At 39.4% G+C, this 19,741-nt stretch overlaps 1 protein-coding gene across 9 annotated transcripts in view; it reads left to right on the top strand.

Moving 5' to 3' along the window:
• LOC149749632 (uncharacterized) overlaps window positions 1–19,741 on the top strand; it is a 352,954-nt gene that overhangs the window by 306,506 nt on the left and 26,707 nt on the right. For all 9 annotated transcript variants that reach the window (XR_016392458.1, XM_089908436.1, XM_089908432.1 and 6 more), the window contains one exon: window positions 16,941–17,127. Coding sequence is in view for 8 of the 9 variants with exons in the window: in XM_089908436.1 (XP_089764562.1) it covers window positions 16,941–17,127 (187 nt within the window). In the remaining variant the exon portion in view is untranslated. The remainder of the gene's footprint in view (window positions 1–16,940; window positions 17,128–19,741) is intronic.

Here is a 19,741-nt window from a genome sequence, read left to right as displayed (position 1 = left end):
CCTTAAAGAAAGGGATGGGAGTTTAGACAGTCCATCCCAAACGTTGCCATTTATTTATTTTCTTTTCTGTTTGCACAACAGTTGTAAGGCCTTTTTTCCTATTTAAGTTTCTGAGATTAAAAAATGATTATATTGGTCAATGTATTCTGGTAAGTAATAGAACCAGTAAAGCCTTCATGTAAATTACCAAAAGCCATTTCCCAATAATTATAAAATAGACTGGGATGCTTCCACTTATATTAATATAAGTTAGCATCATTAGTTAGTATTCTTGGTATGACTTTATGAGGTTATTTCAAGTAGATAACAAGAAATTTATGAACTCTTGTAATCTTTCTGAAAACCCCAGCTCAATATTAACTTGCTGAGTACATAGAGGAAGAATTATTTTGGTTATATGACCCAAGTTAATAAAGCAGTTAAAATTAGATAGAAAAACTTCATAAAATTCTCTTGGGATGCTATCTGGATTAGCTAGTTTTCCCATTGGTAATTTTTAAATAAACTTTACGATCATCTAGAAGCAGATCTATTATTAAAGTATCAAACTCTCTTGGTTCATACATTCTAAGTCTAATTCACATAAAGAGGTCTAATTTCTGCTGGATCCAGACAATGTACGGAGTATAACTCTTTATGAAAAAAGAATAACATAAAGTCAAAGAATATTTACGTTCAGGAATCTGGTAAAGAAGAATAAACAAGTATGGAAATCCAGGAGGAGGGAAAAATGTACAAAAGCTTACAAAAATACAAAGAGATAGGAGAAGCATATAAGGGTACTACAGAAACAAGACAAAGTGAGGATAATTTGGAAATCCTAGCTCCGCTGCCCACTCCATTTATCACTCTTTCCCAAACACATAGCTTACCACAATTGTTACAAAATAAATTAAACATATATAACCACTGTTGACTAAAGATACAACTGTCTTATGAAGTGTAACAATATGGGAGTTAGAAAGATCTTGGGTCTTGATCTTGACTCTACCATTTGCTAATAGTGTGATTATTGGATTAGTCAATAAGGATTGTTGAATTTGTTTCCTCATCTCTAACATGGGGGTTATACATCTTATCTCAGAGACGGCCATGAACATCTATAAGAAGAATGCTTGGCAAGGTGACAGGCACATGTCTACTCAGTAAATCATGGTTTCCCTTTGCCTCTTTGATTCCAATTCTCTCCACCTCACCTATCAAAACAGTGGTTAAGGGTTATCCATTAAACAATAAGATTTCCTTTTAGCTTTTAGTTTGTTTATTACATTATAACACATGAATACATTACCATCGTAGTAATAGGTATAAATACCTATTGTAATAATAGGTATAAATACCTAGAATACAATCTAGGTATCTAGAGTAAAATCTTCCCACTCCACTCCTCAGCCTCCATAACAATGACCACTCCAAAAGTAACCATATTTAGCATTTTAAGATTTATTCTTCTGCCTTTTCCTAGGCATGTGTAAACACATGAAATACTTAAATTTGGTGTTTCACATATATGGAATTTTACTATATAATTTTCTCTGCAACGTACTTTTCTAATTTACCAGTATGTCTTGAAGATCTTTAAAAGTTAATGAATATAGGGCTTCCCTGGTGGTGCAGTGGTTGAGAGTCTGCCTGCTGATGCAGGGGACACGGGTTCGTGCCCCGGTCCAGGAAGATCCCACATGCCGTGGAGCGGCTGGGCCCGTGAGCCTTGGCCACTGAGCCTGCGTGTCTGGAGCCTGTGCTCTGCAACGGGATAGGCCACAACAGTGAGAGGCCCGTGTACCGCAAAAAAAAAAAAAAAAAGTTAATGAATATAGACCTGTGCCAACTTAGTGCCCAGTAGTCTGGATTCTGGATGTTCCCACAATTCATTTAACCATTACCCTTTGTATTAATAAATACTTATTCCCAGTGTTCCACTGTTACAAATGAAAAATATGGACTGAATGTTAAATGTTATTAGGAAATTATTTTTAATTTTCTTAGGTATAATGATTATATTGTGGTTATGTTGGAGAATGTCCTTATTAGGAAACGCATGCTGGAGTATTTAGAGGTCCTTAGCGGGGGTGAAGTGTCATGATGTCTGTAACTTACTTTCAAATGATTCAGCAAAAATGTGTGTGTGTGTGGTGTGGGGGGATGAGAATGTATACACATACACAGAGAGCTAAAGATAAAGCAAATATGGAAAACATGTAAACCATCATTGAATCTAGGTGGTGGATACAAAGGTGTTACATATTTTTTTTAATTTATATATTCCCAGGGCTCCACCATTACAAATGAACAGTGCTGCACTGAACACCTCTGTATACGTCTGTGCTTATATAAAGTTGAGCACTGCCTTAGAATAGATATTTAGAAATAGAAATACTATAAGAATGAAACATTGACTATAAATTCAGATAGCTAATACCTTAAAAATATTAGATATGTTTATTCTCCATACTGCCATGTCATTTCTCCTCACATTCCATTTGTCTATACGAGTCATATGGCCAATGATGATAAAGAATTGGGAAAATACACTCTTCTCACAGGAAAATTCATAGACACTTGAAAATAAGAACAGAGTTTGACACAAATTGCAATACTGAATGATATTATTGAATTGAACTTCAAAAAAACCCAAAAAAGTCTTTTGGTATCTAGGTTTAAAAAGAGAAGAAAGTAGGGAGATGGGAAGAAATTAATTAGGCTCCCTAGCAACACTCAGTGCCAATAGTCATAGGGAAATATTTCTGTGGGAAAGAATATGTGCCTCCAGAATATTATAAGCGGTCAAGGTATTGTCTAGATTGTCTGTGACAAGCAGGCATCATTTTGTCCCTTTGTCCCCTCCTATATTGCAAGGTGTAAAGACTGGAAATACCATTTTCTCCATTCCAGCCAGCAGAATTCCAGATGGAATTCTGCTGGTGAGAGGAACTTGAACAAGATGTAGAAGGCAGACAAGATGCAGAAGCCATCATGGCTTGGTGCTAGCAGCAGGCAAGCATATAGGCTTTGGCACATGGCAGCTTCTAGGCATCCCCCTGCAAGTCACTCATTTGGGTGCTATAGGCCACTGAGGTCATCAATGATGGCTTCCTGAGATTTTTGTCCTTCCTGATTTCCTGAATGCCAATTTCCCTGAGTTGGACTACTCCAGCCCTTTCAGCAGTTTAGTAAACCTCTAACTCCTTCCGTCAAATTGCACTTTATTTGAAGCACCTGGACTGATTTTCCCTCCATTTCCCTGACGCACCTTGACTGAATACATATAAAATAGGCATTCCAGTGGATACAAAAACTTAGGAAATAACAATCCACAAGACTTTCTTTTAACAAGTACTTAACTACAAAATAAAATTAAAATAATAAAAACACAGAACTTAAGAATAGAGAATTAGATATGTAGAAGAGAAATACAGAATTCAGATTTTTTAAAGTAGGGTAATATGATTACAGAATATACTATGTTATAAACCTTGGCATTATAATATTCAGAACTACCAAAACCAGGGGGTAAGGAAGAAAGAAGGAGAGGGAAACTGTAATGTGTTAATGTCCAAATGTCAGCATCTTTCATAGCAGGTCAGGGATGAATACTGTCTAAAGTTTAAGAATTTGATTTTTGAAATGAACTCTAGTCTCTTTAGTTCTTTTGTAATTTTTTTCCTTGAAGTAGAGCATGTACTTGTGTTTCAGCAATTAATTCACATATATTTTTCCTTTTTTCCATTAAGTTAAAAGAGTTTCATTAACATAATTTTTAGAAACTTTGATCTATTTATATATCCTTTTATCTATATATATCTATGCTCATCAAATTACTTCACTGTAGTATCTGGATGGTTTTGTGGTTGATTTAAAATTTTTATTTTATATAATTTTCTGTACTGTTTAGTTTTTAATAATGTCATTAATAAAGTCATTATTCTTTTTGTATAAAAACCAAAAATAGGGCTTCCCTGGTGGCACAGTGGTTGAGAGTCCACCTGCCGATGCAGGGGACACGGGTTCGTGCCCTGGAACGGGAAGATCCCACATGCCGCGGAGCGGCTAGGCCCCTGAGCCATGGCTGCTGAGCCTGTGCGTCCAGAGCCTGTGCTCCACAACGGGAGAGGCCACAACAGTGAGAGGCCTGCATACCACAAAAAAAAAAAAAAAGAAAGAAAGAAAAAAAAATGCAAAAATAATAATTAGCTTTAGCCCTTTATATCACCCCTGCCAAGTATAGTATATATTGCTTTGGATTTGTCAACAATCTTTTTTTTTTGATAACGTGAGCAACATTCTTCAATTCTATAAAATTGATTAGTTGCATTTGGATTTGAACTATTTATGTTTTTATGTAATGCAGTATATTTAACTAAGCTACTCCAGGGAGTTTATGGGGAAAAAATGACCTTGAAAATGAAAGTTAAATCAATAACACAGCATACCAATGCAAGAGAAAGGGTTTTTCCTAATTATCAACTGTAAGTTAGTTATAACTATTAACTTGTTGTTAAACAGTTTTTATTCTAATCAGTTCACAAATGCTGATAGAGCTCAAAACAAAGCTAATAAAAACTTTTAATGATTATCTTAGTAAAAAGAAACAGTGTTAAACCCAGTAATCTGGGAAAAGAGTATTTGCAACTCTCAGAAAAAAAGGTTATTTAATCTTAGACTATTGACATACCTACTCCAGTCTAACATCTTTAAACAAAATAAACACTTCTTTGTCTAAGCAAATTCTGAAATCAAAGCACACACAAAACAGTATTCTATCTTGTGTGTTTTTTCCATGACATTTATCCTGATATATCTTGTCAATTAACATTTATAAGGTATAGTGAGTCATTGACATACATTAATCTCCCGGGGGTATATCAGTGGGAGTCACAATGATGAATATGTATTATACTCTTAGCTGCTGACTCAATCCTATATAGAAAAACTGGACATAGTTAACTCTGAATAGAGATGATAGAATGCAGTGGGAAAGAGTCTGTAGGTCTACCACGCACCAAACCCTCTTCCAAAGAAAATGGATGGAGAAGATTCTTTGTTTTACGTGGCTCCATTTCCCTGATCACTACTGATAGATCAGACATGAGGGCCTGCTTATGAGATTGTTTAGCATGTGAACTCTGTTCATTGGGGGAAAAAATCTAAGTTAGAGATTGATTCATTCAGTATTTCATTAATTTCTGAGATCATACTAAATGCCCCATGCTCTGCAAGGAGCTGGTAGCTAACACAGTGCTTAACCCAATCAGAGATAGGCCCTACCCTCCTGAATCTTACAGTTTAGTGGGAGAAATAGATAGTGGTCAGTGTATCCTACAAATATGTCAAAATGTGTCCTTGTCACAGAAGATTATAGGGAAGACATAGTCAGTGAAAGGGAGGACTGGTCGAATGTGGCTTCTTAGAGAAAGTGACATTTGAGCTGATATCTGAAGGAGGAGAAGCAGTTATGCAGATGAAATCACAGGGGTATAGATATTAGTCAAAGCCAACATCATGGCTGAATGAAATCACCTGGGGGACAAAGTGTTAGAAAGCAGACCAGGATTGATATTCATGAAACCACAACATTTAATGACCAGGAAGATCTGGGATTTGAAAATGAAGAACCAGCCAATGATGTAGATGAAAACCCAGGAAAATGATTAAATTAATCATAGCCTTTATCTTGGGGAGATGGATAGTGGTTAGAAGAGTTATAGGCCAAAAGACAGAGATACAGAAGTAAACAATTTCCCAGGCTGGAAAACCATGCACAAGCTACAAAGTGGTGAGGAGTACAGAGATGCTTTTGTTGGAAATGAATAGAACAAAGACAGAGATAGAGTGACCCAAAGATCAGGGCAACAGAAGTTTGCTGCTGAGGGGTCAATGGCATTGTACATTCACAGGGGATATTGTAAACATTGTCCAGTTTCTTGAGCAGCATTGTAGTCTCATGATACCTGGATACAAAAAGGTTTCAATTATTTCTTGTCTTTCTTACTTTCCTGTGTATTCTTACAATAAATGCCTTTCAATTGGGCACTTAAGCATACATATATATAGAGACACACACACACACACACACACACACACACACACATATATATTTCTAGCAACATGAATGAAAGGGCCCAGCTAACACATCTAGAAAGTATAGGCTTAATAGAATCAAGTGCTAGCTCATCATGGTACAGAACTGCAGGAAATTGTTCGTGCTCTTAAGTCTGTGGTCTCCTTGATTTAAAAAGACAATTACAAAAGCTGTGAAAGAACCTTTAAGAGTATGTAATCTTAAAGTGGAACAAACTCTAGGGTTAATGGATTATACCAGATGGCTACAATAGACGGTTACAAAAATGGGCCATAACTTCAAGTATGGGTTAGATAATTCAGAGGTGGAAAGGGGAGGCACACAGAGAGAGACTTAGCTTAGCTTGTGGCTCTCATGATAGGACAGTACAACATTGGTCCTTAAAATTCTGTTCATTAAAATATTCCACTTAAACTTTGGACTGTGTCAATAATCTCACAAAGATACCATGAAACAAAACTTATGCTGCAGGAATGCCATGAAAAAACTACTTTCTTCGTGTCTTCAGGGTTCTGAATTCAATCTGAACCAACACTACAGGACGGTAAATAACCTGAAATATTCACATACATTTTTAATGTAAGACCAATCCTATCATCTTTTTTTTTTTTTTTACTTGAAAATGACCTTTATCAGCAGAGGGGAGTGCTGAACTCTTGCTACTTCTGATGTATTTGTGTTTCTTCTTTATAAAGTTACTATTACCTCTGATTTGGAGTGTGTATTTAGACTTGTGAACATAGACAATCATAGTGTCAGCTAGTTAGGGACCTTTGGAGTCATCTAGTCCTACCCCTAACCATTTCTCTCTATATAAAAGTGTTTGAGCTCGTAAGACCACAAGGGATTTGCAGTCTATACGGTGGAATTTACTAATAGATTTTGGTGCTTATGTAATGCACATGTGGGCCATTATCTCCTTTCTCATGCATCATCAGTGTTCCCTTTCTTCTAGATCATTTCCATCAATATACAAAAGTACTGTAATATCTCCCATCTTAAAAATAACCCTACCCAGGCTCCTCTCCAGGTACTTCCCTGTTTTTTCTTCTCATCTTGAGAGTAAAACTCCTACAAGACATAGGACCTTGCTAGCTCCTTTCTTCCCATTCTGTCTTGAATCTGCTCCCATAAGGCTTTAGTTCTTGTCCCTGTGTTGACATCATTCTTGTCAAGATCACTAGTGACCTTCAAAGAGCCAAACCCAGTGGTCATTCTCTGTTCTATTCTTACTTTCTGTATCAACAGCACTGACATAATGTATTACCCCATTCTTGAAGCATTTTCACTTGGCTTCTGGAATAATTCTCTTTCTCGGTTATCCTCCATCTTCACCAGTCATCTTCCTCTGTTTTCTTTGCTGGTTCTTCCCCACCTCTCAGCATTCTAGCCACGGAGTATTCCAAGCTCAGCATTCAGAATTCTCCTCTGTCTGTGTCAGCTTCTTAGGTGAGCTCATCTAGTGTCTTGGATTTAAGTGTTACCTATATTTGGATGACTTTAAATTTACGTCTCCAGGACTTCCCTGGCAGTCCAGTGGTTATGACTCCGTGCTTCCACTGCAGGGGACACGGGTTCCATCCCTGGTCAGGGAACTAAGATTCCACATGCTGTGCGGCTCAGCCAAAAAAAAAAAGAGAAAAAAATAGTAATATCTCCAGCCTGGACCTCTTCCCTGAATTCCAGGCTCATATATCCAGTTCTCTACTTGACATCTCCACCTGGATGTCTAATGGGCATCTCACACTTAAGTCCACCATCAAGCTCTTGTACCAGCCACTTCCACCCCTATAATCTTGCTCCCGTGGAAGTCATCCCAATCTCTGTAAATGGCAATTGTATTTTTCCAAGTCTGCCAACCAAAAACCTTAGAGCCATCCATCCTTCTCTCAACACTGTATCCAGTCTGACAGGCAATTCTTTAGGCTCCTTCAAAATGTGTCTAAAATTTTTCATCTCCTCTGTTGTCAATGCCATAGTCCAAGCCACAACTATCTCTTCTCTAGATGATTATAATAGTCCCCTGACTCTGCTTTCTGCTTCCACCCCTGTCCCCTGCATCTCTTCTCCACATAGCAGACATAGTCATGCTCGAAAAACCTTTATCAGGTCACACTACTCCTCTTTCCACAGTGCTCAAATACTCACATTGTCCTTCAAGGTGCTACGTGACCTACCCGAAGCATACCCACAGGTCATCTCATGGTGCACCACTACCTTTCTATCCTCATCACCTACCACTTTCCCCCTAACCATGCCACATTGACTCCCTGCTCTTTTTTTTTTTTTTTTAATTTTATTTTATTTTTGGCTGCGTTGGGTCTTCATTGCTACGCACTGGCTTTCTCTAGTTGCGGTGAGCGGGGGCTAGTCTTTGTGGTGGTGTGTGGGCTTATTGCGGTGGCTTCTCTTGTTGCAGAGCCCGCTTCTAGGTGTGCGGGCCCCAGTAGTGGCAGCACACGAGCTCCGTAGTTGTGGCTCACGGGCTCTAGAGTGCAGGTTCAGTAGTTGTGGTGCACGGGCTTAGTTGCTCCGCGGCATGTGGGATCTTCCCAGACCAGTGCTCGAACCCATGTCCCCTGCATCGGCAGGCGGACTCTCAACCACTGCGCCACCAGGGAAGCCCCCTCCCTGCTCTTCTGAGCACTCACCCCAGGGCCTTTGTGCTTGCTGTTGTCTCTGTTTGCAATTCTCTTCCCCCACATGTCCCCAGGGCCCACCCCTTCACTCCCTTCAGCTCTCTACTCAAAGGTCACCTTACCTAACGAGACGTTTCCTGAGCCCCTTATACAAAACAGTGCCCTCCCCCACCCCAGATTTCTCCATAGCACTAACTCCCATCAGGCATATATATAGTTATGTGTTTCTCTTTTTGTGTGTGTGGGTTAAGTATGATTTGGTGCAAAATGAGAACTATATAGCCTAGGAGACAGAATTTTCAGCAGCTCTGAGAAACTGCTCTGAAGAGGTCGGTCTATGTATTAATGTGAGTTTAGTGAAGGAGGGTCAAGCACACATTTTGGCAGAGACTTGCTGCTGGTCAGGAGGAGCAGATGTCACTGTTAATGATTTTAGTGCTTTTCTAGATGTGAGGAGATGCAAGAATTGGGCTCATAAAATCTTCTCCTGAAAATACTTAACTATCTGAAGACCTGTTCTGCCAGTTTTTCCCAGAGCACAGAGTGCCTCATTAGTTGTGTGTTTCTTTATCTGACTTCTCCCACTAGAATATAAGCTCCATGAGGACATGGACTTTGTCTGTTGTGTTAACTCATACATCCCCAGGGCCTAGCATATAGTATGTACCTGGCATATAGTATGTACTCGATGTATATTTATTGAATGAGTGAGTTTGTGAATTTTGTGGCTAAACATACAATACAAACTATCCCTCCTCTCCCTCCAACTATGCAGTGGTTAGCTGGTGAGTTAGGATAAGCTACCCTCACCCTGCTCAGGTATTTTCTGTGATGCCTTCTTCTACCTCTCAGTTCAGGGATTTTATAGCAAATTATTGTGGAACCCTTCTTATTTTGTAAGCTGGGCTTTGTTTAGTTTCTAATCATGCTGGTTGGTATTTCTATCCCACTAAAGCCCAATGTATTTTAAAGTATTTACCTATGAAGAGCATTTAAATGGGTTTGCTTAAAGTGGGGAAAAAGAACACGTGTGTGTAGTGTGCATGTGTTATGTGTTTCATGTTTTTAACACAAAGTTTAGTTATCTTTGACCTTGACTAACCTTCCTTGATGTCTGAGACAATTCTTCTATTTAATAAAACTAATGTATGTCAGATGTGCTTTTCTAGTTTTTGTTTGTTAAGCAAGAAGTTGTAAAACAGTGGTCTTTTCAGATACTGTACTTCTTCCAAATGAGCAAACTACCAAACTATCAAAGAAAGATAGTATGAAGTGGCATAACTTGAAATATTATTTTGAGAAATAAGAAGACAATGCATCTCATTAGACCTATTTTTTTGTAAGAATATAAGACATACATATCCCATGTTGATTTCAGCATCACAGAACTAAACAGATTGTGAAGTTCAACCTATTTACAATTTATAATGAAATGTAATTGTGGCTTTTAATTCTCAACTGGCAAGTAGTAATCTTACCATTGACATCAATGGAGAAAAACAACAGTGTCTTCACTTGGCAAGAAGCACTTATGGCTGTATATAATGCAGATAAGTTTGTTTGAGAATGTAGACAGCTTTCTAGACAATCACTGGAGATAGGACCTTAATTTAACCCCGAGCCTGAAGCATTTCCTCTGGGATGTGGATGACTGATAACATGGCAGAGGGCAGAGAAAGTATAGATTTATTGAAAAATGGAGGTTGCAAGCAGGGGGTGTTAAATTTCTTCCTTTAAATCATTGTTTAAAAGGACAAGCTTAGATTCCTGCTTCAGGATGAAAAGCCTAAGTATTGGAAGAGAGAGAAATTTTTTAAATCGCAGGTAGTTGGCATTTTCGACATTTCATTTCGAAAGATAAGTGATGTACTTAGCTCTAGCTCATCTTGCAATAAGATGGCATGACTACACTTGCTTTTAATATCCTCCACACAGGATACCTCGGTGATTTCTCATTTAAAGAAAATGAGTCCTTTACTGACAGCTTGATAATCTTTGGGAACACTGGAAAAAAAAAAATCTGTTCATGGTATTAATGAGCATCATATAATAACCAGCTTCTGTAAATGGTGGAGTAAATAGATATTAACACAGATTATGTATTATGTGTTTCCGTATCACAGTCTTCAAGAATAACCTTTTAACAAAATGAGTAAATAATCCATAATGGGCCTCTTGCCCTTTCCTAAGCAAAATATCAAGAACTTCTGCAAGGGCAGAGGTTAAGTAACTCCTTTATTTACTAATGATAAAGGTAATTGTGCGAAACCTAATTCTACCAGATTAGAAAAAGCATTTTTCTTTTAGCTAACACTAGGCCCTCAGAGCAATTTTTTAAAAAATAGAGAGTAATTCTTCAAATAACGCTTACCCTTATCTCTCCTGTAAGAGTTAGTTAAATTCATGATTGCAAGCAAAACACTGGCTATATTCCATTTTAAATGGCCAGCTAAGAACAGTAAATAACTATTCTTTACTGGGGCTGTTCAAAGTAGTAGTTTCAATATCCATTAATAGTAAACATTCCTTGTTATCCCTTTCAGCCAGCTGAACTAACCAAGTGGCAGAGTTCTGTTGCTAATTATAAAATAGACTACATTATAGAAGAATTAAAAAAGCAAGTGAATCATCCGGAGAGCTGCCATGGTTTTTCTAACATTCTACACCTACATGTGAATTTTAATATATAATTTTAATTACGCAGTTCTTCCCAACGCACTGTTCTCCTTACTTAGGCAGCGTATGTGTGTATTTCCTTTACCTTGATTACAAAGTCAAACCATTGGAGCTGAAATTTAAAATATCTGTGTATTTATAGAGAAAACAGAGGACTGTGTTTTGATAAGGCCTCCAAAGGAGTAGGGCAAAACGTAACCCTGTAAGGAAAGGAAGGCCGCCCGGTCTTCGTATCAGACACTGGCTAACGAAATCCTCAGAGGGTTTGTTACATGAGCCAGTGGGCTGAGGCAACCTTTAACATGCAGGAAACTGGAGTTAATTAAACCGTTACCGGGATCCTATCTGTCATCCTAGCTGTGTGCTCCAAGCCAGGTCCATTTACATTTTAGAATTGAAAAAATGTTCTCAGGATTGTTGATAAACCATGTTTACTGTCTCTATTGATTTGCTACTTCTGCATAACCTTTATGTTTTAATTATCTTATAGTATTTCTTGAAGGCTCTCGTGTAGCCACCGCTATCTGATTAGACTTTGCTGGCAATTATGAGACACTAGGAGAACACCGTTTAATGGCTTAATCTGCTTCAAAGGTATTAGATGACTGCAGGAGTGAAACTGCTAAGAAAAAAATAATGTACCATTATGGAAAGGCTATTTTCAAACCACAGTTGTACTTACTGTAGAGGAGACAACCTCAGATTATTTTCCTCCTTTATTCAGTGGAAGGCCTAAGGGGGGATTATTTTGTAGATAGTATGTCAGAAAAAGCATACACCAGGTGGCTATCAATGGATAATTAACATACAAATTTAACACCTGGTGAGCTTGCATTCTGTGAAAGACCTGAGGCTAGGCCTTTTTCTAATATTGAATGAAATCTTAGTGTAACATAAATGAAACTTATATAATGTGTGCTTATTCACTTTACCTAACATTTATTGAGTGCTTTCAGTGTATCAGGTACTGCACTAAGATCTCATTACATGGATCATCTCATGATCATGGGATCATATTAGCCCATTTTAGACAAAAAGAAACAAAGGCACAGAGAGGTTCAGTACTTTGCCTCAGATCACACAGCCTGCAAATGGGTTTCCACCTTAGGGTGTCTGATTCCAGAGCTCTATGGCTTAACCACTGGGTGTTACCCAGTGGGATATATTTCAATAATGGTTCCTGAATGTCACTAAAAGAAGAATGATCAGGCCATATTATGCTTTTAACATTTTAATACCCAAATACTGGCCCAGAGGTTTAATTTGAAAATCCAATTGTGACAACTCTTTCTAAAAATCAAAATAACTCCAACGCAATTATATGTAATATTAAAGCTTATGTACACATATGCAATTTCAAGAAGTTGACCATTATGAATGGGTTTCTGCCAGGAGATATAACAGGGAAAACAGAAGAAGAATCAGATTACTTAACATCCTGCCTGCTCTTCTAAAATTAAAAAAAAAAAAAAAGATCCTGAATTTGTTGATTTATCACTAATGCCTTAACAATGAATGTTCATGAATATGTAGTGCTTGTTCACACAATTTTTGTTGTTGTTAAAAGGAACCTGGCAACATTTTCCCTAAACACTCCAAAGGCAATCCCGAGTTCAAATTCCATTCATTTCATTTCTTTTTAAAATTTTTATTGAAATACAGTTGATTTACCATGTTAGTTTCAGGTGTACAGCAAAGTGATTCAGATATATATATATATATATATATATATATATATATATTCTTTTTCAGATTGTTTTCCCTTATAGGTTATTACAAAATATTGAGTATAGTTCCCTATGCTATACAGTACATCCTTGTTGGTTATCTATTTTATATATAGTAATGTATATATGTCAATCCCAACCTCCTAATTTATCCCTCCCCCCTTTCCCCTTTGGTATTCATAAGTTTGTTTTCTATGTCTGTGTGTCATTCATTTCATTTCTGAATGTGAGGGAAAGAAAACCCCGTAACTTTTCTAGCATAAGTAGAGAAATTAGAGCCACTAAGGTTCTGGTCGCACATAAGAGCAGATGCATCAGTCTCAGTGAGTCATATAAGCTGCTGTTCCACCCTCTGCCCCATCCATCCATCCACATTATGTTTAGTAAGCAAAGCAGGATAGCATAGGACATTAGAGCACAGATTCTGAAGCCAGGCTTCCCTCATTCTTAAAGGCTCTGCCTCAGCTAGCTATGACTCTGGGCTTAGTTTCTCCATCTGTAAACTGGGGATAATGTATATTGAAGACAATTTATGGTGGGGATTAAGGGGATTACTATAGGTAAAGAACTCAGAAAAGTGGCCCATATAAAGTAAGCAAACTATTAGTGGAACAGTGTCGTGGGGCACTACGCTAGGCCCTTCAATAACATTCCATCCAAATGTATAACTTTGATCTACTTCGTCATTTGCTGAAAAACTAATGACAATGCTAAGATATGGTCCTTGCTCTCACACTGTCACACTCATTCTTTAGTTTTCCCAACAATACTTATATCCCAAGGGGAAGGAGAGCAGGAATGGTCCTGGGCAAAATGAGCAGCCTTTTTTCCAGGGCCCTCCAGGGTCACTCTGAACATGATGTTCATGTGCTCCCCTGCCCGGTCAGCACCATGGCTGCGGCCAATCCTGTGGGCCACACCTGGGCCAGCTGTTCAGGACCTTTCAAGGTACCATTAGGCTTCAGCTAGAAACTTTTGCAGGATCTACACATTCTCCCAGGAAAACACCCATCTCTTTTACTGTGCTCGTGTCCTGCAGGCACGAAAACAGGGATCATTTACCCAGCCCTAAATGCTCATTTGCCCAAAAAGAAAAAAGACATCCATTTTTAAAACTAATATAACTCATTCTATTGCAACAGTAGGGGCAGGAAGAAAATAATCTCCAGTTACTCTCAAATGCAGAGGAAACTAACAGACAGGTAGTATAGGGGAGGGAAAATATTTTTTCCTCCACTCATGGTAGGTTCTCTGACTGCAGCCCTGTAAATTAGATTGACAAAAGACAGATTAACAAGAGAAAAACCAACGAAAGTTTATTAGCATGTGCATTGCACTTACACATGGGAGTACCCAGTGATGAGTAACACAAAAGGGTGGTTAGAACTTGAGCTTATATAGCATCTGAACGATACTAGTAATTATAATAAATGTTTAGACAAGTGACAACACAAAGGAAAGGACTTTGAGCTTCTGGGGTCAGCAAGTTGTGGGATGCGAATCTATGGGGAAACTAAGGGCCGATGAGAGCTGGTTGTAACAAGGTTGGTGTTACATGGGTTCCTCTGGTGCTGTCTCCGGGCTGATAAGCGTCTAGCGTTGTCTCTGGTGACTAACTCCCTTACTTCCTGGTAGAGAGAGGAGGGGGACACCTTTACAAATTTTTGTCGTGCTCTTAGGCAGCTACTGGGAGGGTAGAGAGCTTGTCTTATATCTGCTTCTTCTCAACTGTCTTCAGTTTAAAATGATCTTTATGGCACATCCTGCTACCCCTCAGTAGGCACTTTCTGCTTCATCCCCCAAAAGCAATTCATTCTCTCTCTCCATCCTTGCAGCAGCCACTGGTCAGAATGAACAGGAGAAAAGTCAGACGGCGGTGCTTCCACACCAGCGCCGCATACCTATGGATTCAGCCGTGTTCTTCCTTTAGCCCCCAGCCTCCCTTGGGAGTTACAGGAGAAAGTCCCGGTTCCCTCTCTTCCAGGCCTGCCTGTAGCCGCAAATCCTCCTCCTTGGAACTCAGTGCCCAGCTTCATTTCTGGGAGTTGCTACCACTGACAGAATATAGGCCATCCAACCTACCTCCCGCCTCTGTGTTTAATCCCTTATGAGCACTGTAGGACATGATGTAATCTGGTCTTGTTTTATGTGTGTTACTGGGGTTTCACAGGATGATTTAGGGGGCAGATGGAAACTTTTTTCTATCTTATAGTTTGAGTTGTATACTTATTTAATATATTGAGAAACACATCAGCACATCAAAACGACTATTTGAGAAGTATTTTTGCTTCAAATAAGCCTAGGAAAACAAGAATTAAGTTAAAGTTATACAGTGAAAAATAAATATGTACAGGTGATATATGAAGACAGCACACAAAGGAGCAACATTTGAAGCTGTTGTCGCACCCTGACTATATGGTTGACTCAGGGTTATGGCTAAGAATAAGAGGGTGGCTCTGCCTTTTCTGTAAGTGAAGAAAATAATCAAGGAGAGGAAGTGACTTCTAATAGCGCCCAATGTGAACATTAAATATTAGCTGTTTCACTAAAAACGTTAATGAACACTAATGAAATGATACAAATACATGGCGAATGTTTTGCCTGGCTTGTTAAGTTTTGTTTTCTCTTTTAAGAGGGAACGATTTGTTGCGATGTTGGAAAAACTCCAACAGCCCGCCAGGCTGGGGCTCTGTCACACAGTCTCGAGACACCCCATGCTAAGGGGCCACATGGCAGAGCCCAGGGGGAAAATGGCCTGCTGAACAGACAAGCAAACCCTGGAGGGTCTCCCTCAGTAGTTTATTTGCAAGGCTTGCCCTGTGCCTATGCAAACACTCAGTTAAAATTTGTTTTCTCCAGAAGAGTGAGGAGAGAAAGATAACCCTGGTGGAGGTGTAAATTTGCATTTGCAGTCAGTTTGTATTCTTGTTAGCAACTTAATTCTAACTATATTCTACACACTAGAAAGGGGAGAAGTCATCCCAAAGAAGATGCTAAATCTCTCATAGTTGGGGTAGGGACAAAATTGAAGTCATTTTATCAAGTTTTCCTTTCACGTAATTCTTTAAAGGCAGCATTTGAAGAGCTAGAAGAGAGGGGACACTCTCCTTAGAGTACTTTGCCTGTCCTGAGTTATTTTGAGTTAGGACTGGGTAAGAAAACAACAGTCAGATCTGGGCTTTGAGCAACTTGCTTTGTAACGATTCCGTCAAGTGCTGGCCCCAGGTCCACGTACCTCACTTGGATGCAGCCCACGGGTAGGGAGCCAGGCATCACCACACAAGAGGCACGGCACCTCTTCCTGAAGGTCACATTAGCTTGTTGGTAATTCATTTTAGATCATTTTTATATCAAGGCAAAATGAATATACACTGGAGTTGAAAATACTCAAGAATTTTTAAGAGTAAACCACCACATCTGAAAGAAATACTGAACTTTCATCAGTCCTCTTTAGGCTAAACCCCTCCCACTTCCCCAGGGGGACACACACCCCTTCAGTCTCCTCTACCTAACAGGGGCTTGGGTGGAAAACTATAAGGAACCCTTCGCTGTCTCTGATGCTTCCAGCCATCCTCATCTATGTACTTCCTTCTCTGGTGCTTCTGGCTCCTTGCAGCCTTGGCCTTAAATTTGGGGGGGGGGGGTCCACAAAGGTATCTTCAGTATCTATAAGTACCTGTATTTAGTAAGCCCTTCTTGGAGCTTTCCCTCCACCTCATAATAAAGCTCAGCTATTAACCCTTTCTACTTCAACACGAATTTCCTTCTCTTCTGTTCTCCCAGGCTCACTTAGCCTTTACACTTTATCTCTTACAGAATTAAAGACTGCCTCAAAGGGATTTTGGCTTCCACAGGCAAGAGAAAGGGCCCACTGCTGTGCATGCCCGCTTGCCCACATGGCCCCTTTGCCGGCACCTCCTACCCCGAGGCTCCAGAACAGGATTGTGAACAAAAGCTCATCGGCAGCAGGCTCAGATGTGGAATTCTCTCCTGCTTTACCCAGGTATGCAAGCTTCTTGACTATCCAGCTCTCCTCTCTGCCCATCTCTCACTCCTTGGGTCGAAGTACTATCATGAATGAACTGGACTAGTCCTAACTGGTGCTTCGGTACAACTCATAAGGTCCTTTAAGTATTCATTTTCTGCTTCTGGGGTGATCATCACTATTCTAGATCAGAACTGTTCTCATACATTTAAAGTCAGTATTTCTCAGCTTAATTCATCATGCGTCCTTTCAAGTAGGTGATCATATAGCCAGTCTGTATACATGCCAAGGTCTCCCATCCTCTGCCAAGAAGGACGATTGCTTAGCAATGAGGAAACTGGGACACAGTCCTTTCTATTTTTAACTGTAAACATGAATTAGATGCTTGGCACACATGAATGGTTTTAAAACATCTCTTTGTAAAGTAATCTGTCACAGTGTCTTCATCACCAGGCCAACTGGAAGGACTTTACTGTTGCCTCTGGTAGGAAAGTTGAAAACAATGACTAAAAAGAAACCATATCTATTTACATCATGTTTCCATAGCAGTCGGGCTCAGGAGACGGTTTGGGTGTATTACCTAGCAAGTTGTGAATGCAGAGATGTCAGACCTTGTTATATATTTGTCTGCTCTGGTAGAAGCCTGGTTACACAGAACGATTTTCCCTTGGCTGTCTTGGGCCCAGGCTCAGAGGCAATGCCACACACAACTGTGTCTATATTCAGTGCTGCTAGGAAATACTGCTGGGCCTTGGTTACAGATCAGTCCTCCTCTGGCAAACCTGCCTGGGATAGGACTTAACCCACTCTCCCAGCGTCTGTCTCCTTCTTGTTTATGCTACTGATATTATTACTCTTGCTTTCTTTTTTTGGGTGGGGTGGTGGTGGTGGTCGTTTTTTCATTTTCTCTAGTCCTCTCCTTCCCAAAGGATGTCTGTCATCAGGCTCTCTTAAGGTCAGCCTTGTTACATGGACCTGACACAAACAAACATCTTTCCCCTTCCCCTAATAGTGGTTCTTCCCCTGCCTGTGCTACAAGTCTCAGTGCTGCCTCTGTTGTCAGGACCGGCCTGCTTCTGTGTTACGACTGAGAGCTAGAGGTTCATTTCTGGACACAATGACGAGGAATGCGAGAGAGTCTGCCCCATGGAGCATGTTGGTCCTCCTCTGCCTCTTCTGTCCAAGCTTGTTCTTTGCATCCACATCTCTCCCCCGTTCCCTAGAAGACTGCAATACTGGGTCTGTTGGAATTAACACTGCCAGTGACTAAGACAAGGTTTCAGAATTAATGCACTCCCCATCATCCTGGGAAGTACAGGACACAATAAGCATGAGAACTTCCTAAACTTTATTCATCACCTTCGGTTTCCCCAACATTCAGAAGCCCAGCATTTTCTAACAAAGATGATTTCTGAATACTGGGGCGAGGATGGCTTTTTACATACCAATCATAGAACAGAACAGATACAATTTACATGGAGCATTTGCGTCTCTAAGTCCTGAGAAATTTGGGAAATTAAGAAGGTTCCCCCCTCATTTCTTTCAGAAAGCATGTGAAAGCATTCTTTTCCTGCTAAATGGATTTAGTCTAACTGCCTCATTCATTATGCTAAAACCATGAAGCAATTTCCTGTTCAAAGCCCAGCTCACAGGCTCTCTGTTGTCAAGTATTTGAATTTCAGATTAGAAATGTGTTCATTTGGATGGCTTGAAAGGAAGGCTTTGTTGTCAACTTGGCTTTATGTTCTGCCAGAAGCCAAATCCCTCCTCTTCAGCAGTCACCAGCAAAATACCAGACCTCAGCTCTGTACTCAATGTCTTGAAACAAACACTTCTGGCCTCTGTGGTCAAAGCAATGGTTAGAGATTTACTTTCCCCCATAACACAGTTCTCTCAGACGACCATTTCTGACAGATGGTAGCAAATATTTAGGGTCTTCACTCTGCCGCCCCCCCCCCCACTTTCATATCACCATCACACATCAGAAATTTTTTTAAAGAGAAGTATTTCTGCCAGAATACCCTTTAGAGGAGATCAGTTCTGTTAGTAACTGAGCCCTCTGTTACAGAGCAGTGAACTGACTAGGGGCTGTATTTCTGTCAACCTTCGACTACTCTGTCCCATCCACCTGCCATTACTTGTGATGTTTTCCCTTATTGATCTTAGAAATTTTTGCACAGCTGCTCAGAAAGTCAGAGGTCATGCTTTTGAGCTGAAGGAATGAAGTGCCGGGGAAAGAAATTCCCTGATACACATAGCAGTAAAAAAGAAAATTGGCTAATAATCATGGAGGTTCTGATACTGGGTAGCAATTCAGGCAGTCATTTTTTGCACAAATTTTTGCATTTTTGAAACTATAACATTCTACAACATTGTCAGTGGGTTTTGTGATTCCTCTGTGACCATCTAATTGTTATTAATCAATAAATATTTATTGATATAATAAAATATAACTGCAGTTATCAATTTAGTCTTTATCTGTGATACCACCATGCAGTATTTTTTGTTGTCACTCAATAACGATTTGGTGCTTTACAGTTTACAAAGTGCTTTCATCAACATTACCTCACTTGTTATTCTATCAGACGAATCTTTTTTAATAATATTTAATTGAAATATAATTGACAATATA

The sequence above is a fragment of the Delphinapterus leucas genome, chromosome 3, assembly GCF_059928025.1.
Source record: "Delphinapterus leucas isolate spDelLeu-1000000601 "Yukka" chromosome 3, BTC_Dleu_Yukka2, whole genome shotgun sequence".
NCBI classification, from domain to species: domain Eukaryota; kingdom Metazoa; phylum Chordata; class Mammalia; order Artiodactyla; family Monodontidae; genus Delphinapterus; species Delphinapterus leucas.
Note: the sequence above shows the minus strand (reverse complement) of the source record. Positions and strands in the feature narration are given on the sequence as shown.